The sequence below is a fragment of the Solea senegalensis genome, linkage group LG14 (assembly GCF_019176455.1).
Source record: "Solea senegalensis isolate Sse05_10M linkage group LG14, IFAPA_SoseM_1, whole genome shotgun sequence".
Classification (NCBI taxonomy): Eukaryota; Metazoa; Chordata; class Actinopteri; order Pleuronectiformes; family Soleidae; genus Solea; species Solea senegalensis.
In genome coordinates, this window is record NC_058034.1 from 16,138,716 (window position 1) to 16,166,494 (window position 27,779).

General features: G+C 40.6%; 1 protein-coding gene across 2 annotated transcripts in view; it reads left to right on the forward strand.

The window, feature by feature from the left end:
- anos1b (anosmin 1b) overlaps positions 1 to 27,779 on the forward strand; it is a 50,133-nt gene that overhangs the window by 19,195 nt on the left and 3,159 nt on the right. Inside the window, exons 3-12 of one of the 2 annotated variants that reach the window (XM_044043245.1) lie at positions 8,206 to 8,268; positions 9,035 to 9,242; positions 10,725 to 10,909; positions 12,856 to 12,985; positions 17,116 to 17,209; positions 17,577 to 17,790; positions 22,120 to 22,258; positions 24,130 to 24,363; positions 25,431 to 25,525; positions 27,545 to 27,707. In XM_044043245.1, coding sequence (XP_043899180.1) covers positions 8,206 to 8,268; positions 9,035 to 9,242; positions 10,725 to 10,909; positions 12,856 to 12,985; positions 17,116 to 17,209; positions 17,577 to 17,790; positions 22,120 to 22,258; positions 24,130 to 24,363; positions 25,431 to 25,525; positions 27,545 to 27,707 — 1,525 coding nt within the window. The remainder of the gene's footprint in view (positions 1 to 8,205; positions 8,269 to 9,034; positions 9,243 to 10,724; positions 10,910 to 12,855; positions 12,986 to 17,115; positions 17,210 to 17,576; positions 17,791 to 22,119; positions 22,259 to 24,129; positions 24,364 to 25,430; positions 25,526 to 27,544; positions 27,708 to 27,779) is intronic. The other variant, XM_044043246.1, reaches the window with a different exon arrangement.

Consider the following 27,779-nt stretch of genomic DNA (forward strand, 5'->3'; position numbering starts at 1 on the left):
TCAGCTGAGATTGGCACAGCTCCCCCCGTGACCCTCATGTGGAGGATAAAGTGGTAGAAGATGGATGGATGTATATTTCTGCTCCGGTGATAGTAATATAGCTCTAAAATTCACCATTTTAAATTGAGATGCATTGGTCTTATTTGTCTGAGCCTCTGTCTACTGTAACTTAAGCTTTTGTCTCTTTGTCAAGAGCTGGTCATGGCTTCAATAAGCATCAATAAGAGTGCAAAGGATGATGGGTACACATGGGACGATGGTCCCACTTCCCTCCTCTCTGCTTCATTGTTTATGAAACAAAACAATAGTTTTTGCCTGTCATTTGATACGGTCAGAGGCTCTCAACAATATTGTGATGTGTCACGATGCAGTTTGAGGGCTTAAGAGGCACATTTGGTTTGAGAGGTGAACTATACTGATGCATTTGTCTTTTCGAGTCCTCCTGCTCATCCCTCTTTCTTTTCCTCTTCACTCTGTCCTGCAGCCTTTCTTTTTTCTCCACCCACTTGCTGCCAGCTGAAGTTTGGTTTGGTTGTTTTTAAATGTTTTTCCAAAGGTCTGGCAAAAGTCTCACATGCTTTTCAAAGGGATTTTAGGAATTTGTTCCGCTACTTTTCATTTAAGTACTACAAAGCCTGAAATGGTGTGTGTGTGTGTGTGTGTGTTTGTGTAGATATTAAAAATGTAGAGCAAGTATATCCGGTGAAATGTTCTGTAAAATCTCATTTGACATTTATAAATGCAGCTGTCTCACTATATTATGGACACATGCTGTACTGTAGGATACTAATACACAATCACTTTCTTTAACGTTGCTGAGGAAAGTCATTTTGGTCTCAAATGCTACTATTTCATGAAATGCAGTGAATAAAACAGCTTTATGTGGAACTGTGACATCAATACATGTGTAGTCCAGTCATTAAATCATTAGTTATTCTTAGTTTCTGCTTAAAGTGTTTCTAACCAACATGATCATCATGAGTTTTAATCACAAAGTTTTAACCACAATTTAAATCTTAAGACCTAAACTTAATCAAATCCACAAAATGAGTTTCTGACCAGGTTTTGGTCTCCATTAAGACTACAACAGGCTAGTGATTTCAGAAAAAAGTGGGGACAAAAGCAGAAAGCTCTGCCTGTTGGATGCATGTAAAGCCCACATGATCACAACAACAGTGTGTGTGTGTGTGCTACTGCTATTTCAGAGGTTAAACATTTTTCTTTAACCTCTGAAATCAGAGGCTACGAAGCCGCACAGCGAGCGTGAGCTAGCCGTTAGCACCACGCTAGCTCATCCTGAGGCGAGCTGCTAAAACAACATTATTTCATAAACCAGCGCCACCTTTTGACTTTCAACAGCCTCCGTTTGTTAATTATACCCCAAAAACCAGCCATGCCAAGAGCGTTCTGTGTTTAAATGTGTCCTGAAGCTCCACACACGGAGCTAAGTACGTCTGCGGGGCCGGGCTCCGGGTTTACCTGCGGGACGAGTCACTCACCCTGTGTGGGTTGGGCTAATGCAAAATAATGAAAACAAGGGGGGTGTTCTCTGAAGACGCGCTGTTACCAGTGAAACATAAATATGACTTACTTAGATATTATTTCAAATGTGTGATCAGTGACGAGTCCAAGTGAAAACTTTGTAGGGATTCACTGGACCCTCTCCTGCCCTTTTCCATTTACACGGGCAAAAACTGTGACCATGACCTTAAACGTTCGACCACCAAAGTCAATTCCTTTTGTGTCCAAGTGAACAATTGTGCCAAAGTCGAGGCGGTCCAAAGATATTACTTTCAAGAGGATTGTTTGCTGAGGTAACAGTGACATCCAACTTTTGAGTTCACTGCTCGAATCTAATCAGTTACATCTCTGTAAACTATTTTTTCCCTCAAGGTATTTCTTAGATATGGCACGGAACAGATGGACAAACCATAAATGTCAACGCTGTTTGAAATATGATTTACAAAAAAATCATGTAAATGTAGTTAGCACTGGCACTGCACTGCCACCAAACCTCATGTGACTCATGTGGCTGTAAACCATACACATGCAGAAATAATAAAATAAACTCTAAAGAGGTGATGACAAGCTGGATGCATAATTTAGCATAAATAGTGTTTTACACTTCGCCCAGTGAACAAGTGAGCGTGTAGTGAGAGTGGGCACATCTGGTGTGTAGCTGTCTCGCTTTGTCTCTCTCCCTTTTCCTCTGGACCTGTTTCACTGTTTATCTTTCATCTCCTCTCTCCTTTTCAACTGACACTCACTTATATCCCCCCGCCATCCACTCCGAAACTGCATCTCTCCTTCCCTCCCTCTTCCATTTCCTCCCCTCCCTCTCGCTGAGTGTAGCTGTCATCCCTCCATCGTGGCAGGTGAGGCCATAAAACAGCAGGAGAGGCCAGAGGAGGGCTGAGAGACCAAGTGTGTGTGTGTGTGATTAATTATTATACAGGTATCTGATGAGCTCCTGTGCCAAATGTGCACACATGTAGACACAAACTCATTAATCTCGCCTTTAGTTGTTGCACTGCGCTGCTGTATTAAACAGTAATATCTCTGACCTCTGCTGTGTCTGCTGCACTCTCTCCCGCCGACACATAACTCATCGTGTCACCTTCAAGGCCAAAAGTGTCTGCTCATCTTTCAGCTCCTCTTACACAAACACACTGCATGTATATGATTTACAGCCTACACGTGATATTTGAGAGTGTAAGGTATGTACCACATGCATATCAAGTGTTTTCACCTCATATCCATTTGTGACAGTGCCCACATTCCTGTTTTCTGTCCTTTCACTGCTTTACTGCAGAAAGTAAGTAAGTAGTAAAACAAATACAGTTAAGTTTTAAAGTTTTTGCATTAACTTAAAAAAAGTTTCAGAAGTAAAAGTTTAAAAAAGTGAGGAGTTAGGATTGAGCCATGGTAGCTCAGTGGTAGGGCGAGTTGTCTTTCAACTGGAAGGTTGTGGGTTCAATTCCTGGCTCTATATGTGTGCTTGAGCAAGACACTCAGCCATATGTTGCAGCGTGTGAATGGCAAAACTGTAGTTTAAAGCATCTCATCAAGACTAGAAAAGCTCTATATAAATACAGACCATTACCAACTCTTCTTCTTCTGATTTTATTTGGTAGTAACGAGTTACAAAGATAGTTAGAGGAAAATGTAGAGGAGTAAAAGTAGCTAGAAATATAAAGTACCAATATGTGAATTTTCGACTTAAGTATAGTAACAAACTATTTGTACAGTAAAGCAAAGCAAATGCCTAAAGTGCATATAAGGTAGGAGTGTCAAACTCAAATGACCTGGGGGCTAATGAGGGTCGAGTCTAGTCAAGAGGGGGCCGGTCTAGAGAAAAAAAGTGTTAAAATACAACTATTCACTAGCAGGTGGGCAATATGATCTAAAAACTCTAAAATGATATTCCATCATGGTATCACAATAAAGTGATCCATGCTGATATTTCACTGAGAAAAAACTGAGAAATTAATCTAAATTTAAGTACATAATAATGTAGACAACTGTAATTAACATCAAGCAATCATATACTACATGTATGTCATTTGATGTAGAATGTAATACATTTAATACTGTGATAATTACAGTATTACAGTAAATGAAATTAATTTCTATTATTACTATTAATAAAATAGAATTCAATTCTGTCTTTATCTTATCACCATTTAAAGAAAGAGGAGGCTGTGGGCCATTTTTTCATGATAACGTGATAACAAAGTGATGGGCCACATTTGGCCCATGGGCCACCAGTTTGACACCGAAAGGCTTTGTTTTTGTGAGTGGTATTTTAAATTTTGGCCAGTAACTCCAAAAGGTTACACACTGGACCTTTAAGCCAATGTGTGTATTGCCGGTGGATGTCACACATTTTAGCAGAATTTGAATATAATTGGTATAAAATGCACATTCATATGAGTTCCTATCCACTGCTGTTAAGCGAATATTCAGAGTGAGTTTTCAGAGTTTCACAGTAGCTCAGACTAAAGCCTGGATCACTTCAGGAGGATAAGAAGGTGCAACCTGATGACATAAATGAAGAGTGCCAAGCACGTTCAAAAGGTGTGTGATGATAAAGTGTTTTGTTGCTGTTTCCCATCTATTATTGCAGTAATATTTTCTTTTTGCACTGAGTGGAGGAATGCTGCGGTTTCCTCATCAGTCCACACATCAGCTCTCACATGCTGTTTCTTTTTCCAGTGCAGTGAAATGCAGAAGTCGGAGTGACGTTTATGTCTAGACGTCATCCTTTATTCCCCAAATCTGTTTCCATTGTACTTATTCATGTTTACTTTTAATGTGTTTGCCAAACAGGGTAAAAACGTCAATGTAATATTTCAAATATTTGGAATATTTTGTGTTTCCATTCGGGGGCAAATTGAATATGGAATCCCACTCTGTCTGGCCTCTGATTTCAAGGTATTTCCATCTGAAGAGCCACCACTAAATCTCATTTGTATCTAATTCTGATGTGAACATAACTTAGGTTCCCAAGACTGCAGACCTTTATGTCTTCCTCTGCTCCCCCATGATTGGCTGATTGGATAATTGCATGAGATAGAAGGTGTACAGGTGTTCCTAATAAGGACTTTCGTAGGAACTTCCCACCGTGCCCACTGTGGTGGAAATTTGTCTTAAGCCACTCCTCGTCTGTAAAAATATCCTGCAGCATGTAAAACATCGACTTCATGGAAAACATCTGTTTACACACCTACAGTACAATGACAGACAAATATCAGAGAGTACGTAAGGAGTGCCACATGTAAACTTCACCTTCCAGACTCTGTGACCACCCAACAGAGGAGGAGGAGGAGGAGGAGGAGGAGGAGAAGCTTAGGAGAGCTGGGGAGGAAGGAGAAGACGTGAGACCGTCAAACGATAGAATTGAAGGAAGCTGTGGAGGAGGCAGAGGAAGGCAGCAAACAGATGAGGGGAAACCAAAATACCTGCCGACCACAGAGAGGGATGGGGTCGGGGAGGGGAGGGAAGCGAAGGACGAGAGGACAGGAATGAAAAATGAAACGTGTCTGTAACAGATCAAAGTGGGAGTACAGAAGAAAAGGAGTGAGAACAGACGGTGCAGCGTGTAGAGAAAGGCACTTGGTTGGTGAAAGGTGTTTTGGGGGGGAATTTTGACAACCTTAAGCTCAGCCCAGCATGTGGTAGAGTGATGAGACCCATGAGAGCTCCTCCAAAAACATATCGCACTTAAGGATCTGGTTACAATAGCGCAATGCTGTGTGTGTGTGTGTGTGTGTGTGCTTGTATTGGACTATCTCTGTGTCTCCTCATATCCAGACTCCTTAAGGAATGCGTCATTAACAAGCAGTGGAGAGAAGGGGAAAACAACTAAGAGGTGATGCGAGAGAGGGAGGGAGAGAGAGAGAGACGCATCACCTCTCTCTCTCTCTCCCTCCCTCTCTCAAAACGATGTCTTTTTTGGACGACACAGATCTGTAGAAGTGGCTGTGAGAGTTCGATAGTTTGTTACTTCCTGGAGATTGAAGGTTGTGGTCAGCTCGGATGGAAGTATTAATGGAAAACAAAAAAAATCAAACATAGCTGAGGTGCAGGACACAGTGCAGTAACACCATTCATTCATATGGCAAAAGCATTTCACAGATGTGTGGGGTTTTTTTTATGTTTCCATATTCTCAATACAAAGACAGGTAGTGTGTTGATGTACCTTATACATATTATACATAAACTGACATGTCATCCCACATTCACGTTTTCTTTATACCACATTTCATCTCCCAGTGATTGTGCCCTCTGTACATGTGATATTTGCTCCAGATCATAAAGACAATGTTGGTTTGGGCAAATATTGTAATATTCCTACAGCGGAACATACAGTCTTAGACAGACAAATTTCTGTTTCAAAAAACTGTCATTTGAGAAACTGAAGTGATTCATTTTATCTATATGGCAAAAGTTCCAATAGGTAACCATGACAAATCTTATTACATTTAAATTTTGTATTATTTCACAATTGCACACTTTATTTGATTACTTTAAAGTGCTGAGTTACCTCTTACTGTTACTGTTACAGCTTTACTTATCTATTTATTTATTTAGTTAGTTCACCTCCTGAGTAACAGATTGATCTGCAGTTGTCTTTAGGTGCATACGCTACAAAAAGATAGTCAGCTGTTTTAAAAAGTCTGTCACTGACCATCGTTACATTCAGTGTACTCTGTGTACGATAAATGTGATTTAAAGTAAAAAACAACCCTTTATTAATCATGAATAATGTGTGACAGCCCTATTTTTTCAAGTTTTTACATCGATAATTCGATTCTTTAAACGTTTTTATGGCAATATAAATGATAATAGAAGGTTAAGACATCAGTGTGAAGAAATTACAGTAGGTACTCAAAAACGCAGGTATGTACGTGCGTAGATATCTTCCTTCATCCTTTACATCTGTTCACCGAGCCTTGGTTTTCTGCAGCCACATTTCATCTCTGCAGGAGACAAGTGTTTTGTTCTCGGAAGATAGATTTTGGGCAGCGTGTCACTCTAAACTTAGGCAAACTTCTTCTTCCATGACTGAAATTAAACGAAGCAACTGCACGACATTAAACAGTGATCAGGCTCCACGCTGAGACCGAGAGTTTATGTCCAAGCACATGTGGCTTCGTTGGCTTTGGTTTGCTGGGGCTTTATGAATCCCAGTGTTCCCATGTAGTGTTTGCCCTGTGTTTTATATATGAAAATGAAAAGTTTACATAGTCTTCGACACAGTGCTGTTGAAGACCTAAAAAAAGCCCTGTTATCACTGTGAAAATACTTAGTCATCAGTCCGCAGATGAACCCATTTGAAACAATCCTGAGGTTGTGGAGACGACGTTTTCATCCAACAGTAGCCATTTATTTGTGCAAAGATGAAGTATTTATGGCTTTTTGTTGATTCTGTTTGTTCCCCTGGAATCAGGGAGATGGAATAAATTGAGAGAGTGATTGAAGCCAGACCCACTGTGGAGCTGAGGGAGACAGACGGACTGACAGGCAGAGGGAGGAGGGGAAGGAGGTTTGGGGTGAAACCGCAGTTTTTATACGTTGTCTGGTTTTAATTTGGTAAGAGCCATCACTCACCGGTTCACTGGGGTGGCAAACCAGATGAATATGTGCGTGTGAGCTGGAGCAGTGTGGATTTTTTATTTTTTTTGTTCTTCTTTAGCGCGTTTTCTCTACCTGCTTAAACACAGAGAGTTGTAAATGCTAAAACCATGTGACAGGTTGTAACTTAGATGAGTTCTTACTCTTTCTTCTTTTTTTTTGCAAACCTCAGCCATTTAAAGGAAGAATTAACTTTTTAAACTATTTCCGTACAGACAAACCTACTAATGGAGGAAGACATCAACATATCTTTCAACTTGTAAACGTATTGTTATATGCAGTCTAATAGTTACAGTTAACATTCCAGTATATGTTGTCCCGTGAAAGAAATGACTTCAGACTAAACTATGTATTAAACAAACATGCTGACTGTGGTTTTTCACTAGAGATGGGACAATACCACTTTATTGTGTCTGATACAATATCAAAAACTTGAGTATCTTCCACATACAGTCATTTTAGACCAGGGGTGTCAAACTCATTTTAGTTTATGGGCCACATTTGATATCAAGTGGGCCAGAAGAGTAAAATAATAGCATAATAACCTATAAACAACAAGAACTCCTAATTTTGCCCATTGTTTTACAAAACATATTATGCGCAAACGGTCATTTCCTGAGAAAAATAAGGGCAATTTCAAGAATATTATGCTTTATTTACCATTTACACATGCAATACTTATAGATCACAGTGGATCTACAAAGGCTCCTGTGGGCCAGTTCTGCCGTATGTTTGGCACCCCTGTTTTAGACCATTTATGAACGTGTGCAGCTGTTCGCAACATATTTGTGCCGAGTCATTTCAAAGACACAATTCTCCAACTGTGTTCTCCCAAAAAGAAGTCAATCAAAAACAGCCCAAACATGACTCAGCTAAAATGTTAGTTTCAGGTTTTTATTTATTTTTATTATTTTTCTACATTTTTATCTGTCCGATATCCGATCCAGAGTTTTTGACCAGTATCGGACTGATACCGACTCCCATCCCTCTTTTTCACTGACTAGTTCACATGTGATGAAACTTGTGTAAGTGTACATTGTAAGACACTGTGCTTGTGTTGTTGTGTAGTGTCTTCAGCCATGCAGGGAGCTGTGGGAAACCAGGAAGGTGCTGTCTCCAAAGTCCTGTGAGGTAAGATGTGGGTCAGTGTGTGTGTGTGTGTTTACTTGTATTTGTCACCTATTTAGCACATTTCCAGGCATAAGCACTCACCTTGTCAGGACCAGTAGTCCTCACAGAGACCAAAATCCAGTCCTAATGAGGCAGAACCTGTTTTGTGAGGACGTTTAGAGCTAAGATTTGAATTGTGGTTAGGTTAAAGTGAGGGTTAGACATTAACTGGTTCAGGATCCTTCTGTCAAAATGAATGGAAGTGAATAAACAATGTGTCAGAAGAATAGCTGCATATTTGTGTGCACTGCAATACGCTTGTGGGCTTTTGAATGTGTTGCACACATATGAGATTGTGCAACAATTCTGTGTATGTTTTGCATGTATATACAGTATGTGTGTGCGCGTGTGGCCCAAAATGATTATTTGCAGAGCCAGTTGCTGTGGTTTTCAGAGTTTTTCATCGCAGCAGCTGATGCATGTTACAGGCTGGATGGCTGACTGGCTGGCTGGTTAGGAACACAGGGTAATTCAGATCTATCAGCTGAGGTTTGTGTATACATTTAGATCATTTGCAGCCATGTGCACAGAAACACACACACACACTTTCACCAGCTTACATCCCAGACCTCAAGGGCTGCCTTCAAAGGCGTTTTATGAGGAAACTCTGTCACCTCTGCTGTGTTGTTCTGCACATTGTGTGTCTCTATATTATGTATGATTTCCATTGTGTGTGAACTGTACCAATAACAATAATAATAATTACCGTGCGCTCTCTTGCTCTCAGAAGCAGACAGAGTGTGTAACGAGCAGGGAGTTCCTTGCCTCTCTGAGGTCGTCTCGTCAGGGCGACTGTCCACCACCACAGCGAGCCACCGGCTTCGCTGCAGCCTGTGTGGAGAGCTGCTCCTCAGACCAGCACTGTCCCTCCCCCAGAAAGTGCTGCTCCAATGGCTGTGGACATACTTGCCAAGCCCCAGCCAACCCATACAAAGGTAAATGCTTTCAGAGTTGGTTTAAGGCTCGTTTAAACTGAGATTATCATCAAAGAATATGATGTGACAACAGTCGTGATGAAGAAATCGTTATCATTTATTTTGTATGGCTTGTTTATCCCTGTGTTGACTGATATGCTGTAAATCATAGCCCGCAAACAGTTGTTGATTCTGTTGGGCTGGAGGCACTTGAGAAATATAGTGGTGTTTAAATGTATTTAATGTGCAGATTTTTTAATAAACCTTAAAAGTTCCTTACTTTATTGCCTGCTTGTGTGTTACCTGAGGTCCCATGCAGCTCCATGTGAAATCAGAACTTAAACCCGCAATCTATGAAGATGTTTATTATAAACAAACAGCACTTGACTCAAGATTTATTTTCTGATGCACATGAAACCACAGTATGTAACATTTGGTGATTTTTCTTGTTATTCTGCCTGTCTTTGTTCTTCATGAACATAAACGATGTAACATTTAGGGATGTGTGATATTATTGGCACGATGTCTGTATTGGTGACAGATATTTTTGCTTTAAAATATGTTATTGGATATCAGCAAACACATTAACATCTGCCAAAATGACTACGATTTTATGTGTTTTTTTCTTTCTTTCTTTTTTCTTATACCTTGGCTTAGCTAATTGTGTGATTTTAATTCATTCTGTTTGTAAAGTGTCCTTGTGTGACATGAAAGGCGCTTTTAAATTAAATTTATTATTATTACAACAGTAGGCTAAATAAGCGGCTCCCTCCTTGACTTCTATGCTGGTGCCCTCTACAACTATAATTTTTTTTTACATTTATTTATTTATTCTGCTCAAAAAATTACAATTATTTCACAGGGCACAGGGGAAAATATATGTATATGCATATATATATCAATATTGGTTATCAGCCTAAGCATTCCCGATCTATTGGCAAAATATCTGATCTCTTGCATCCCTAGTTACATTATTTGTTCATCTGAGGGAGCATTTGTGTGTATATAACAGCAGCACAGGAGAGGGCGGCGACAAGAGGCGTTTAGTGGACGCCGTCTGTCTTGACGTAAAACAAAGCCCTAATTAATCCAGTGCAATGAATGAATAGACGTTTGTTGGTATTTAAAAATGATCGACTACAGTCTTAAATCTAAATTTACTGAATGTCACCTAGTCATTCATGTACCTTTTTTTTTTGATTGACTTAAGAGCCCAGCACCCACACAGGTGATATCAATTATTTTGTGTGCTTGTTAGCGCTGCAGTTGATTGACATGTTCCCGTTTGGGTCGGAGAAAGGATTTCATCATCATTCATATTAGTCCAGAGTTCAGTGACCTCACAAAATCAAGAACATATTTTTTTTTACATAAACTCAATACACGTCCAATCATCCATCCAACCACGTGTTCTTTGGCGTCTTTAGAAATCCAGTGACACCACGTATTATTCGTACTCTCCTAAGAATTATATTCAGATGGCTTCCTGTTTCGTCCCCTCAGGTGTTCCCCTGAAGCCTCGCAGGGAGATGAGCTTTGTAGAGAATCCGGAAGGTCACGTGAAGGTGGTGTGGGTGTCAAAGTTCAACGTCAGCGTGGAGCCGATCATTTACATGCTTCAGTCCCGCTGGAACGTGGGCATCCATCCCAGCGAAGACCACGCCACGCCATGGACTACTGCCGCCATGGTAACGCAGCCGCATGGCCCTTTCACCTTTCATCCCTGGTCCTAATTTGAGGATCAGAAGGTTTATAATGACTCCCTGACTACAAATTAAGTTGTTTTAGGAGTTTGAAGAGTTATCATCTCGTTACTGTCACCCTCCTGAGATATTATGTGGAGATGTAACAACCCAGCACATGGTTGATTCTGTCTGAAATTGCTACTTAAGAGAGTCACTCAATCTATAAGAAAAAAAAGGTTTCCTGGTGCCGTTAACAGTGGAGCAAGCAACACCACAGAGATTGTAACATATCCTTACTTCATAAGTCTCAATTTGCCTGGAATGATGAAACTTCTCAGCTATGGAGATGGATGTTAGACTGTGTTTCCACCTCATCAGTCTGCTGCCTTGCTGTCTAAACCTCTCCACCCCAGCCAGTCTCCCATTCTGCCAGGGTAAACTGTGTGTGTGTGTGTGTGTGTGTGTGTGTAAGTGATTGTGTGTGCGCGCACTGTACGCCCATGTGTGTGTGCCTGTGTGAGGTTAGGTAAATAAGCAGAGCTTAAAAAGGAACCACAGGCAGCCACAGTCGTTCCACCGGCTGACGCTGAATGACTGAACGCTCATTATGGACTTAAATAGATGGCAGCTCGTGTGTGTGTGTGTGTGTGTGTGTGTGTGTTTGCTCTGTCAGGGAGACAAAACATGAATCTTTAGCAGCTTCAACCATCATTTTGGCAAATCTATTATCAGATGAACTTCACTCCAAGTGTGTTCATCTGACTTTCCAGCTCATTAACTTGAGAAAACTTGTATGTTTAAAACTACACAGGGTGCTGTCATGTTTTTGGACGGAAGATGTTTTATGGATATGAACTTAGTTGGCAGTAGTTTATTAACTGCTAAAACTAATCTGGTATAATAGGAATTTAACGTCTTTGTCAGCGCATGGCTGGAAACTGACAGTCAAGTATTCGGTCGTATGCCTCTAATTAAACAGGCCTGCAGCAAATCTAACCTTCGTTAAGGATACAATGTTTCTTTTATAAACTGTAGCGAGCATGTTGATTCATCGTTTCAATTTTATGTGTTTTAGTTTTTATAGTGTTAAATTGTGACAGTGGTACAATCCAGAGCAAGAAGGGTCACTGGTTCGGTTCCTCGTGTGTGCGCAGGTTCTCTTTGAGTACTCTGGTCTCCTCCTACAGTCCACAAAAACATGCAGATTAGGGATTAGATTAACTGGACACTCTGAATTGGCTGTAGGTGTGAATGTGAGAGTGAATGGTTGTGATGGACTGGCAACCTCTCCATGGTTTACTCCCATGGTTTGCTCTGTGTCAGCTGGGATTGTCTTCAGCTCCCCTGCAACCATAATCTTATTCTCACTGAAAACAACATTGTTGTATGATTGTGCATAATATTATTATTATTATTATTTTTACGTGATGGACTGTTGGTTTGCAACTGCTTCCAGGCAAAAGTATCCTACTGCAAGTAAATCAATAATGTGTTGTATGTTTTGAATAAAAAAGTAATTTATTGATTAGGGTGTTAGTAGGCTGTTGTGCTGCTAGTTGTTTTCTGAGTATTATAATACAAACCATGTCAGCAGGAAAGTGAGTATTTGAGCATTTGAGAATTGTATGTCATCCTCTGGGATTATATAAATTCACTAGAATCTGTATCTTACTGTTTATAATTGAATCTTTTAGATCAGTGGTTCCCATCTTTTCACACTCGCCTGCAGACATTTGGACCTCCAGCCACGTACCCCATAATCCCACACTGCACACAGAGCATACATCAAATAAAGTATCTTAAAATGAGGGTAGCCTATGATTATGCACCTCAGACTTTTTATGCCAGTTTCAAAATGTAATCATCTTGGGAATCATTGTTTTCGATGAAATACTGTGAAAGTAAGACTGCATCATGCCATTATTTTAATGTCGCGTCTATATTTTCAGACCCTTTCTGAAGAGGTGGTTCTGCCAGATCTGAGACCTCAGCGCTGGTACCAATTCAGAGTAGCAGCCATCAACAGCCACGGCAGCAGGGGCTTCACGACACCGAGCAAACACTACATCTCCAGTAAAGGTAACACAAACACAGTCACACGTGTCCCAGCAGAGGACAGTGACACCTTCAGCGTACTGTAGTTTGACATTCTAGTCCAGAGACACCAAGCAAAACACATTTGACAAGAAGTATTACACCTACGAATTTAAAACTCAGAGGAAAAAGTCCAACACTCAGGAGCCGTTTCCTTCCTCTCCTCCGCTGTTCTCTCCCTCTTTCACTCAAAGATGATGGATAAGGCACACAGCTGGAAAATGGCAGTCCATAAAGCACGGACAGGAAATACACACTCGGCTGCAAATTGCAAATGTTGTTAACTCTGACACTCACTTGCATACACGTACAGTATGTGCTGTACACACTCAGTCGGGTTCGGTGCCAAAATGAAATACCCGGTGTTGGTCGGTAAGACGGTGTGAAAGTGAGAGCAAGACAGTCAGAAACACACACACACACACACACACACACACAAACTGTAGGAGGTCCTCGCTGTAATACCTCGCAGGCTGAGGTCATATTGGTGTGATGCCAGGATTGGCTGGAGATATGAATCCCCCGCCAGGATTGGCGAGAGCATGTTTCTCTGTGAATAATGACTTCAGGTTGGACCCGGCTTTGGAAAAAAAAATAAAAAATTCTTTATCAGTTGAACACATAGAAAACTGCAGCGTCTGGGACTGCATTTTCCACTGCCATCAACAAAATACTAAATGGTGGAATTCTCCGTGACTCCTGTAGTGTTTTATAAACATTACAACCTGTGCCTTGGCACGCTGAATATTCCCTGGCAGCTCCTGGTGGCCCATCAGCATATTAACGTTGTTGGACATATGGAAAATATGGAGCTTTCTCGCGGCGAGGGAGACGGACGCGAGGACCAGTGCCATTCTCATCATTTCTATCTGCTCTGTGTAAAGCAGGATATTGTGCTTGTCTGCGTTGCATGCAAGTGAATGTAGACAAGTTTTCCTCGGAAAGTGTTTTTTAGCCAACTGGCTGCTTTCTATAGCAGTATATACAACTGACAGAAGGACGAGCGGGTGGTGTCAGTTTATGTTCGAATTTCACTCCCCGCTGCCAAGCGAAAAACAGTGTATATCCCATAATGTTGGAGGAGTGCTAGTTAAGGACATACTGTGTGTGTGTGTGTGTGTGTATTTATTAGGCCATGGGGTTTTTTAAAATATTGGTTCAAATCCATTGCTGTGAGGACAGTTTAGGATGACCTCACAACCTAAAGGGGCTTTTTTCGTAAATAAAGTTCCATTGTGTCACTTAACCCTCTTATGAACATCACGATATTCAGGATTTATTTTGATTTTATGGCTGTAGAACTGTTAAAAATGCTTCTGCCACTTTTTCCAAGGTAACTTTCACTTTCAACCGTTTAGGAATTACGGTACTGAGAAGCTGACGTCACAAACGTGCGATGCGCTGCAGAATCTTGTCTGTGATTGGACGGTTGTTACGTGGAAGTCCTGAGGGCTACCATAATGACAAGTATATGGGCGCAAAGTTCTTCTCTGCTTTCCGGTGTCCATCCATCCATCTTTTACCGCTTTATCCTCCACATGAGGGTTGTGGGATTGACATAGGGCGAAAGGCTGGGGTCACACCCTGGATAGATCGCCTGTCCATAGTTTTTGAATTTCCTAGATATCACAAACAGTCTAGGAGTTACGGTAATGAGAAGAAAATGCGACAGGATGGTCACAGAAGGGTTAAACACTGTCCGACGAGTAAAAACAAACATAAACTGAGCGTCTGCTCAGTTTATGGAGCAGTGAGTGACTGAGATGCTGGTATGAGGAACACACACACACATACAGAGACTCTGCTGATTAGGAGGAAATTTCTCAAATGATTGGAAGTCAAAGCATGGTCTGAAGACGAATATCTGCACAATAATCTCAGCGTGAGTGCTTGTGCACTCTCATATACTTCAAGCACCTGGGTTAAGGGTTAAACACAAACTAAAACATTCCGTATAGCATCTGATCGCCGTCAGAGTCTTGTGTTTCCAGTTCATTTGTCTGATTAGTCAGGGGCTGGAGGTCAGGGGTCACAAATCAGGAAGCTGGCAGATGTCAGGGTGGTTACGGTTTCTCCCCTGTGACCCGATGCTAACCACAGAGAGAGAGAATGTGATTTTATTTTATTTTTTTTAAAGAAAAAGAAAAAACTTCCCTTTTTGTTCTAATATTAGTGTTGCGCAGGAGCTGCCAGCAGTGATTACATGGGAATGTCTAGATCAGAAACCTCATCTTGATGTCTTTATCTGAAGAAACAATGGAATGAAACCTAGCTGATTGAGGGAGGAGCACGGAGTGAAAATAAGCCTCAGACACATGTGTGTCTGTTGGTTCTGATCTGTTCTACTGCTGGCACTACACCACAAACTGAAGGACACCCTTCTCCTTCCAAAGAAACGCCACTTACACATGCAAACACAAACAGGCCACATCTTGTAGCCCTAATATGTCGTCCCAACTTTGATCTCCGCATTTGGGTCAGCCAAGCACAGCCTCGGGGGCCCGTGGGAGGCCCGCCATGGGGGATGTAGTTTTAATCAGATACATTTAGTCGTTTTAATCAAATACAGGATTGGGATTTCAGAGTCTTAATGTGATACAGAGCCCCAGCGCTAGAAGAGCACTGACCTCAGGATTTCATTTTGGAGGCAAACGGTGACTAGTGGTGGTCGCCTTTGGTATTTGTTGTGGTAGCTACTGAACAGGGAGGCTCCAGGCTTCTCCAGTATCACTCACCTTTGATGCCGGAAATCTAATTGGCTTTGTAGACTCGAATGAGACCAAGAGGAAATTAGTCTTTTCCCTCCCATATTGGCGTCTTGACTCTGCTCTGCTGCAGCAGATTAAACGTGGAGTTATTAGACAATGCAGTCAAGCTGGCGAACGGCCACAGCTCAGTTGGATTCACCAACTCCACAACAGTCGCTCGCCAATAGATATAGTTGAATGATTTGTTGTTTCGTCATCCAAATCATAATTTAAGAGTTGAAGCGTGTGACTGTTGATTTTACGAGCTGCTTAAACGTACGTGGCAGGCAAATTCACTCAGCTAAACCTTCACCATGCTGTGGAAGACACAGGACTCTACATCATGTTGTGTGCCGTGTCTTTTTGGAAGCCAATGACAACAGTGTGCACCTTGTTGTGGAAATTTGTGGCTACTTGTGCACATGCACCGAGTTTGGTTTGGAATGTGTTGTGAATGCTGCGCGCAATAGTTACACGTGTTGCACTGAAACATTTATACATGCTGCGTTTTCCACAGAATTTCACGGGCTTTTTTATCAAGTTAAATGAACATGATAGTGTTGTTGTTTAACTTTGTTTTCTACATCTAATGTAATATCTAACAATGTGATAAATTAGCATATGAATGTAGAACGTAAACTAAACCAGAAGTTGAGAAATGTGCTAAGAAAGTGGCAAGGAATGACTTGGAGGAACCAAGTTAGTGTTTTATTTTCTAAAATGAATGTTGGATCAAATTAAAGCTGCAGTCCTGTAACATTACATGGACTTACTTTTACTAAAGTGGTGACGTTGTATCACCATTGTATGATCTATATATTATCTTGCCAGTTTGGTACTGGGGGTAGGGCTAAACAAACAAGCGAAATGCTATTGAAATAACAATATGTCTTTAGTTTAGTGTGTCAAAATCTCATTTTAGATGAATTAATGTCTTGATTTATACATGTCTTATTCTACAGACTGAAGACAACATTCTCACAATTTCTCACAGATCTGCACAAATACCACACAGAAATCATTGAGAGCAAATGAGAGCAAATGTAAAAATTACCCTTTCCTCTGATATCGCAATCACAATGCCTGTCAAAATACTCACAATTAGATACCTACTTAAAATTGTTCAAACAAGGCAATCAGAGATGGCAGACGCAACAAGCCTCTGTTGGCCTCTGGTGGTCATACTGGCAAGTGAGGAAACACAAACAGACAGACAGACACACAGAGCCGTGGGGTGAATTAATGAGAATGTGTCCTTATCATGATGGTAGCAGTGTTAATGATGATTACTTTTCTCTAACTACATCTCTCTCTCTCTCTCTCTCTCTCTCTCTCTCTCTCTCTCTCTTGCTCTCTCTCTCTTTACAGATCCTTCACCTCCAGAACCTCCAGTCAACATTCGAGTGGGCAACCAGTCTTTAGATTGGATGAGTTCACTACCAGGGGCCCAGTTCATAGAGAGGTAACTTGAGTTATGAAAGAGGATTGATATTCTTCTGTCTTTTCAGCGCTTGCACACTGCTGCACACTGTCTGAAGTCTTAAATTGTGGTCAGGTGGATACAGAGACCTGGCTCTGCACTTTACGTCATATTTTGTAGCGCCTTTTCTGTGTGCGTATGCTGTTCATCAAAGGTCATATTAAGTTCAGACTTGGATGAGAAAAGATTTAATGAGTTTAATATAAAGTAAACGATAAAGTAAACGATTGTAAACAGGTATTATGTCTATTTTACTGCTTCCTCAATGGAGATAGTTTTCTTTTCACTTTATTATCATTCATTTAGTTTGTGATGTCATTTTGTTTGACTTCCTGTTTTCTGTCTTCAGGACAAAGGGAAGTGGGGTCACGGTGGTGGTCTTGTTACGCTGGGAGCCCCCCGCAGAGGGAGACCTGCCGGTCCACAACTACAGAGTCACCTGGATGTCTCGGCATACGCACACAGCCCATAAACACGCTCAAGCACTGCACAACAACATGCACACACACCCTCGCACAACGGAACAAGGGAAGAAGGAGAGCAACAGCAGAGTGACTCACGGGGTAAGGGAATTTTTATTTTGTTTACATTTATCCTAAATAAAACAACATACAAATTAACAACACTGACTGTGGAGGCACACAGTCTTCCAAACGCTGTCTTCAGCATATGTTGATCTCAGAATGTATTTAGAATGCGTGACTATGTTCACATTTCATTCTTAGAGTTGAATTTTAAATGGATAAATTCACCATTTCTGCCCAGCAATCTACATGCAGCAACCCATAATGACAACGTGAGATGTTAGTTTAGATTATTCACATTAGCTTCTCCTCATGTTTGAAAAGGTGTGAGAAGAAGTTTAAAACATGTTTAATGAAATGTGAATTAATTGATCCACACGGCTTCCTGTTGACATCTTTCTATACTATATCGTCACATAATTCATACTTACTGTATATATACACACATATACACTCAGTGTTGGGCAGTAGCGGCGTTACTAGCATAAATACATTTCTCAGTAGCGTGGTGGCGCTGTTGCTGTTTTCTAGTAAGGTCGCTACAATTAGCGGCGTTACTAGCGTAACTATATTTCTCAGTAGCGGGGTGGTAGCGTCGCCATTTTCTGAATCAAATAGCTTTTCAGTAGCTTAGCTCTATTACTGCGGTAGTAGTAAGTACTGCGATAGCGTCCACACAAGCTACATTTTTACAAACATCTCTGTATCTCAGCACAGCGGAGCTTTTCTACCGCAGTCTGAAATAAAAGGATCAGTCAATGACGCCACCACCATACACGGCGATACTGTGGTTTGACTTCAGTTAGTGAGTTAACTTGCAGTTTGTCCTGCAAATGTGTGCATACCCATGAAAACACATGTGTGTGCGTGCACACAGACACGCACACAGACACACACACACAAACAAACATAGATGAACATACACACACTCTCAACACCTGTTTTTTGTTACCATGTAGAGCACATGTTTGTGCAAACATTTTGTTTGGTTTTTGTGTTCTGGTTTTGGAGCAGTGAGAGCATAGCTTGTTGTTTAATAAACAACAAGCTATGCAAAAAATGTAACATTTTTGCCTGCTTATCTGTCTGATAAGTTTTATTGATCACTGAGATAGTTTTGACTTGGAATGAAGTTGTTCCAATATAAAAAAAAAGAAATAGCTTTGATGTAGTTAAACTACTTTTGCAATGTTGCTGTAGCTTAGCTCACTACATTTTCCAAGTAGCTTGCCCAACACTGTATACACTCCTGCACATATACAAATTCTTTAAAAAGAACAGGTGCATCCTTTTTTCTTTGCTTATGTCTATGTCAAAATTAACCAATTGTTTTGGTAAATGGTCTGTATTTATATATCGCTTTTCATGTAAAAAGTCTAATGTGTTCTCAAGGCTTACACTGAACCAGTTTACCCCAACAAAAGACTCTCTCTGCCATTGATACAAAAAACTAAAGTGTAAACATAACTAAAAGTACAGCCCTAACTTAACTGTATTACAAAAACCTTTTGTATTACAGTGTCAGTCTGTGTCAGGGCTAAAATTCAAATGAATCTGTGTAAAAATGTGAGTTAATAGCAGACACATGCACACACGTAAACACCACAGCTCTGAAGCTGCACCTGAGAATGTTTTACTGGTCCTGTAAACACATGAGCGTCATATACACACACACACACACACACATGTGCACATCCATTATTAGTCAGCTACTGTAGTGCAAGCAGAACAACCTGGAATACTAATTTAATGATATCCTATCATCTTTGTGTATGTTTGAGCTTCACTGTTGCGTATGTAAACAAGAAGAAGCACACAGCAACAGCTGGGACTCACATTTCCCCACCAACCCTTTTTTACATTCATGCTTAATATTAGACATTAAATAATGGCTTTGCGTCCCGCTGAACCACCTGCGTCCAATAAAAATTCCTACAAATGTGAATTCGATGGAGACACAGAAAAACTAGCCAGATGTTTCAATTAAGGATGTGGATTTATATAATGAGCAGCAACGAGGTGATAAAAAAAGCTGGTCTAGCTGTTCTGTGTAATTGTTTAACTTATACATAAAAGTGACACGCCAATTAAACGTTTAGAGTTAATTTATGTTTTGTGGATGTGGTTTTATAATAATACATGCTGATATATTTACCTGAATCGCTTTTTTACATGTGTAGTATTTTAAAATCTGTTTTTTTGGCTCATAGTCGCTCATGAAAATTGCTGTTTCTGGCGTTTGTTCCTCTGTGCTGAGGGCTTTCACAGAGGTCCTTGTGGGTCTGAAAATGTAATATCGCCCTCGGGCCGCCGCTCCCATTATCTTCATGGGACATAACTTTGTTAGAGTGCTATGACAACATGATGGTCTGCCTTTACAACGCTGGAATAACATGGTAACTTAGCCGTTTAGATGGACAGACAACGGAGGGGAAGGAGCATGTGCATCTCGAGTCAAAGCATCTGGTGGTCTCCAGTCAGTAAGTTTATCCAGTATGGATGAAGAGTAGCTATTTGTTACGTCCAGCACAAACACGTACGAGCATGAGAGCGATCGCGTCTAAACTCTACAAACAGATTTCTTGATGTACTCATTAAATTACATTTAATGCACCAATAACAGGGGGAGATCTTGATTATAGGTGTGACGACGATGATGATCTGAATGCGGCTTAGTCCGTCATAATCACAGTAAACAACGCAAACAGACATTACTACTCCTCCCCAAGTGCCGTAAACAGGCCTCATGATAAACGATAGAAGAACTCAGGTCTTTGCTTGGATCCTTCGTCTTGAGATTCGCTTAACTTTGAAGTGAAGTTCATTTAAAGAAAATGAAAAAGAAACATAAACACTTTGGGGTTTTAAAGGTTTTAATGTAAGCACACTCGTATGGGGCCTGGCTATCTTAAAAGTAGTTAATGGTGATCCCAGACTGAGACTGGTGGAGCCATTTATCTGAAGTGTGGTCCTCTGTTCTGCTTGGCTGGGAGGCCTGGAATTTAAATGAGGCCCCCTAACTAGTATTTCCTACTCACAGCTGCATCCAGGCACACACAGAGACAGCGGCATCACAACAGGTAGGTAGGCAGGAACCTGAATCGCATACAAAACAGCCTTCCATATCATACAAGGCATTGATATTTTACGACGCTCCATTATTAAGTTACTCTCCATGAGCACATGGTGTATTCCCTCGATGTGTATAAAGTGCACTGTATATCCTGTCAATCAGGAGTTTATGCAGCACTGGTGGGATTTAGCATAAAACCTGAAGTATCACAGGAAATTGGAGGAAGTATGAGTCAAAAGAAAAAAACTCTCTGCTGATTCAGTGCTTTTAAATATACATCAGCTTTTACATATAATGTCCACTGACGTTATTTGCCAAAATAGAAATCTACGTCTCTCATACACACACACACACACACACACACACACACATGCATGCAGCTGTACAGGGCCATATGTTTTGTCTATCTTCAGAGTAATGGAAATACTTCAACCCCATTTTTGAGGGCAGGTCACTAAGAAACTGCTTTTAACTTTAGGCTTTTGTCTCATTCCGTCTTAAGTATATGCACACACACACAAATACACACACACACACACACAGGCTTGTTATCATGCAAGCATCTCTCTGTTGTGACTAACTGGAGTCCACTCAGACAGACAGGACTGACTGTCTAAGAGCTTGTTAGTGAGCTGTCCGTCAAACAGCAGGCTAATGTAGAACAGCTCTGCACTGTCAGTCAAACAGTGGGGCGCCCGTAACACTGATGATGATGATGATGATGATGATGAAAGTATTGAAATTATGAATAATAGCATTTTACGTCTTCTGTTTGCTGTTAAAATCGTGTAAAGACGGTAGTTCATCTTTTACATAACTTCTATGACTTAGCCCACAATAACAACATAACAGTGGATAACACTGTCAGTGATTCTGGTCATGTTTTAAATTCTGAACATGAATTATTGCCGTCAAACCACAGACTCAGTGTCTCACGATCTAATAGAAACAGACTTTTGTGCATCATTCAAGGTTTAAATGCACGGTGAAAGTATTTCCGTGTGTGTTTTTCCGTATTTTGTTCTGTGTGGTTAATTGTGTCAACGTGTCATGTTGTATTGTGTAATTAATTGCATTTATGTTCTGTGATATCAAATGGAGCCATGATGGCAAAAGATGTGAGAATGTGTTAGACATTTGTCTAACAATAAAAATGATTTATTGAAGCTTCAATATGAACTTGATTGCGGCCGAAAAACTTCACAAGAGCAAACCCGAGAAGTAGCCAAGGACGCGAGGCTAAGAAAACGTTGATTTCTATAATCTATGTTCTGGTTCTTGTTGATATGTTACAGGCGCAGTGTGAGCTGTGGCTGCAGGGTCTGTTGCCTGCTACTTCCTACTTTCTGTCCGTCCAGACTGTAGCCTTCTGGGGCCAGAAGAGGCTCAAGAGTCCCCGAGCTCAGTTTATGTTCACAACAATAAGTCATGCAGGTAAAAGAAAGCATCTTCCTGATCAAGGCTCCATGGTGTGTCTTTATATCATGGTATTTATTGTTCATGCATTTCACAAAACAGTTCTATAGCATATTTCTTTGGACGTATGATCGATTGTATGTTACTGGTTTTTTTTGGGTCTGTCTGGAGTTAATGTCTTATCATGAATAATCTTTACAGTGGTTTGCGAAGACAGTTTAACATAAAATGCACTTTTATTCAACCACTGCAGTTCATTTTAAAGAGTGATTTTGAGTTTTTGAAGATTACATACTATGAATCCAGTGTTTTGTTTTCATGCCTACTGAGACATTAATCACAATATAAACATGTTTTTTTTAATAAAACCATGTTTTTGGAGTGAAAAGTGAACCCAAAACATGAACACCCTAAACTTAAGAATAACTTATTTGTTGACATATTTGCCGCCTCTCCACTACATGGTCCTGGCACAACTTGACTCGCACGACACAGCACAGTTTGTTTGTTTTTTTGCTTTGTCATTAACGATAGTGCCTGGTACCTGGTCTGGCGAGGTTCCAAGCGAGCTGAGCTGATACATTGTCAAACTCAGGAGCAAGACGTTCGACCCCTGAACCAAACCGAGCAATGCCGAACTGTAGATCAGTTAAAAAGACTTAAAAATCCTGAAAAGTGTTCATCTCCAAAATTTGGCACGGAAATGTCTGGTGTATTTGCACTAGTGCATTTAGCGACAGCACTGCTATCATGACTCCTGACGCTGTATTTCAGTTCAGACGGAATCAACTGATTCAAATGCTACAGTACATCGAAAACTGCTAACTGCTTTACAAGTCACGAGTTACTAGTTTGTGTCACAGCAGCTTCATGCAGCGGTGACTCCGCCCATGTTGAGGAGGGGAAACCAACTAAACCATGTAGTGGAAAAGTGGCTATTGTCACTGCAGTATTCAACACTATGGGATGTTACGTTTTCCTCATCGTGTGCTGCAGCTCTAGATTTCAGTAGAGTCTGCAGCTGCCGTTTCTGAACAGAGCCATACATTACTGACTTAAGGATTTTTCTGTTACTTTGGGGCTGCTGTGTCAGCGTATTCTATCTACCTACAGCTGCAATGCTTAAAAACACTGACACACACACACACACACACGCTGTGGAAAAAGATGCTAATGTTCGTCCAGGCAACAGAGGTATTTATAGGTGACCTGTCGGTCAGGCCAGCAGAGGATTAATAGACGCAGCTGCAGCTCAATTATCAAACCACATACCAACTATTTAGTATTGGAACATTTTGTCGTTTTAGCCGCATTAATATCTGACACAATTTGACACAGTCCATGTTTTGGGTTGGCCTCACTTCTCTTAGTGCTAATGAGGGTCAGCTCGGCCTGATAAAACCAATGACTGTTTCTGAGTGAATAAATTAATGAGAGCGGGAGCGAGAGAGAGAGAGAGAGAGAGAGAGAGTGAGCTACCAACTGCAGCTTTCTGCAGCACTTTACGTGATATTCTTGGAGCAATATGTGAGATAAGAGGTTTTTACGTGTCCAGTCACTCATGTTACAGTAAGTTTACAGTAAGTTTTATAATAGTGGAGCAACACACAAACAAATACACACACACACACACTGTTGAAATGTATATGTTGCTCATGAACTATGTTTTTTGTTGTTTTTATTAAGCAAAATAACATTTGGGTTCTGTTGCAACTCTGGTTTTATGAAGGAGAATGAGCTTTTGACTTTAAAATGTTTTTATTTGTGTGTCCTATGTCAGCTGAGATTGGCCCCCCGCGACCCTCATGTGGCAGATAAAGTGGTAGACGATGGATGGATGGATGTTCATTCTTACTTTAATGACTCAAACTCCTCTGCTTCCCCCATAGGCGAAGACTTCTCCAATGAGCTCCCGTCTTCGTCGTCTTCATCCTCGTCGTCCCTCCCTTCATCGCCTTCCCTGTCGTCCTCCTCCCCTGCTTCCTCTGACCTCCCTCTCTCCCCCTCTAATCCTCGACCTGAACCTCCCCCGAACCCCGACAACCTGCGCCTTGAGGTAGCGGCCCCTCATTACCATGACAACCAGCTGCAGGTCAAGGTGTTCTGGAAGTGGCTGTACCATGGTGAGTTGATTTGGAAACAAGAAAAAAAAAAACTTGCTTGCTGTAGTATGTAGTTGTGAATAAGATAGTGAATAATCATACATTATCTCTTTCTTTGTAAAGCATCCTGTCCATAAACTAAACCTTTGTACTTACTTACTTGAAAGCTTTAATTTAACTATTTGAATTTAAACCATTGTAAAAATGAGTTCACACAAAATCCTCATTAAGCCTATCAGCTCCACACTCCTCCCTCTGTGTTTCGCAGTATAGCAGCGTTTAAATCTCTGCACACAGGAAATGACTTGTTTTATGTCAAGACAGACGGACGAACAGCAACATTGCACTTGTAAAGCAAAGCGGCTGTAAACAGGTTGGCGTAGTACAGAAATTGTACAAAATGTACAGAAGATAAACATTTATTTGGAGCACTCACTCATGCAAAAAAAAAATACTGTTACATACAGTAAAACCGTTAAAATTTAGAAAGATACAGTGATATACATTTTTGGTCACTCTGCCCAGCTCTAGGTTGGAGTATGTGCCCACTCAAAGTTTCAGAAGTGAATTTTATTGCTCAAAAATCTGGCCCGTTCATCAATTTGACAGGAAAAGTGCCTCTTTTCCCCACGCCCCCATCACCTAACGTTGCACTCTGCAGCTTTAATATCTCAATATCTTCACATTATTTACCAAAGCAGTGTTATCACCTTATAAGGTGATGAATAATTAGATTAGATCATAAATGAATGTCGAGCACAGGTTTTGTTTTCTAGTATCTATACTTTTATGGTAACAAAGCAAACAAATGTACTGTATGTAAAAGGAGAAGTAACCTACTTAGAATCATTACCTGGATGTGCAGCTGCCCTCGACGATACATACAGTAGCTGTGCGTGTCCTGCTCAGTACCAAACGCCAGACACATTTAAACACTATTTATCATTTAGCAGTTAAAGAGACACATTTATGTGTCATCACACAGGTTTATTGTCTACAGTCTGGTTCTGCTACTGAGAGAAAACCTGATATCTCAGGTTCACCAGGAGCAGAAATGTGATTTGTGTCTCTGTTTTTGTGATATACAGGCAGACAGAGACATCCTGGTCCATACATCTTGCGGTGGCATCCACATACGTGCAGCACTAATGTCACAGGCACTGAGAGAACAACAACTGTGCAGGTATAACTATCCCGTCTGAGTTTTATGTGTCTCTGTGTTTGTGCAAACCGTGCATGGGTGTCATGTTTCTATGTCGTTGTTGTGCCTTTTTCGAGTGTGTAGTCGTGGAGATCCATTTTCATTACCATAACTCAGATCAGTCTGGAATGTTCTCGTCCCGCCGCCTGCGTGTCATTCTGTCTCGCTGCCAAATTCCCTCCCTAACATCACATTTACAGTATCATAACCCTGTCAAATACCTGGCTACACTATCCTACATTTCTGTTGCTGTGTGTGTCAGGTTCATTTTCAAGTTATGGCTTGTGTAATTTTTACCAGCCGTGTGAATCATGCCTGTTGTAAAGGTAGAGGTAGAGTACTTTGGCATGTGTCTGTCTGTCTGTCTGTCTGTCTGTCTGTCTGTGAAACCATCACAACTGTACGAGAGCGGGTTACAAAACATTACAGGTGTCTCGTTGACGTCCAAATAAAGGTCCAGTTGTGAGATGGGTGTGGGCCATCCATACAAGGAGTGCTGCACAAAGAGGCATCAAAGTTGTTATTGCGATACTATCTCAGCCGCAGAAGCAGGGTTTTCTGTTACTCCACATCGATAAAAATGTGATTTTTAAACTACAGAGGACAAAACCCACAACTGGCTTTCTAGCACATGATCAAACTGTCCATAGCATGACAGTTTTCTCATGGTTTCACTATTCTTAAAGGAATACTTCACCGATTTGCATTTAGCTTTGTATAACTAGAATAGAGGTAGTATTTTGAAAAATTGTGCTACTCAACCTCAGTTTCCAAGTGTCACTGGTGGGCACGTAACAAAAAAAATTAACAACTAACAACTAAATGCATTTCAGTGCACAATATCTATATCTATCACACAAATTGCCCAGGTTAATAAAAAGGTAAAGGATCTTTGTGGTTTGTCATCCTGGAAAACTAATAAATATTTGGACAAGACAGTCGGACCATTGTAGAGCTGCAACTAACGATTATTTTCATAATTGATTCATCTGTTGATTAAGTAATCGTTTGGTCCGTAAAATGTCATAAAATGTTGAAATATATTGATCAGTGTTTGTCAAACCTGGAAATGAACTTGTGATTCAACATAAATGGTTCAGTTTGAATGATTTCTTTGTTATATGGAGCAAAGAAACCAGACAATATTCACATTTAAGAAGCTGAAAAATCACAGAAACTGGAAAACACTCAAACCAAATAATCGATTATCAAAAAAGTTGAGTAATCGAGTAATCGTTTCAGCCCTAGACCATTATTACCAGTTTCCTCAATCTCTTATGACATGTCATGGTCATTTTTATCATCTTTATTATAATACACATCTTCTAGTGCTGAAACAATCACTCAGTTATTAATCGATTACTAAATGAATCGTCAACTATTTTGAGTGTTCTTTCATAATTAAAACATTGATTTCTAATTTTTCTGCTTCTTAAATGTGAATTTGTTCTGGTTTCTTTGCTCCATATAAACAAAGAAATCATTAAAACAAAACAATCATCATTTCCAGGTTGGTGAACACCAAACAACATTTTCCAGACCAAACGATTCCTCGATTAATCATGAAAATAATTGTGTAACCGATTATTAAACTAATCGTCAGTTGCAGCCTTACATTTCTTATATATACTCTAATATAGCACCATTAAATGTCTTTCCTAAAACTGCTGATGATTTCAAACAGGATACAAGTGAATTTGTGAGTGAGACAAGCATTTTAAAAGATGAACATGTGCTGTGTGGAGAAGAAAATCTGTAACAGACCCAGTAGATCACAGTGTGATAAGCATGAATTTGAATTTTGCAATTTCCCTGAAGCTCAGCTGGGGTTTTTTGTCCAAGTTGTAGGCCTACAAAACTGTAAATACGGCTTCAAAGTAGTTGTGTTTATTAAAAATATGCAGCAAACAAAGCTGCTCATGTAAACAAAAACAGCTCACACTGCAGCATCTCCGCGAAGACTTTGTTAACCCGTGACTTGACTTGAGTTTCTCTCTCCAGGGCACGCATCACACCATCACAGGCCTGTTGTTTGCCTGTAAGTACCGGGTCGCCGTGGCAATTAAGGCTGACCCAGGGTCAGAGGCTGTTGCCTGGGTTACAACCCCAACTTGCTCTTCCATCAGGGTCAGAGGAGGCAGAGCTTTGCCCTGCAACACCGAGGGTACGAGTAACTAAACACAGATGGAAAGGCAGTGTTTCATTGACCTTCACTGATCTGCTGACCCACATAATC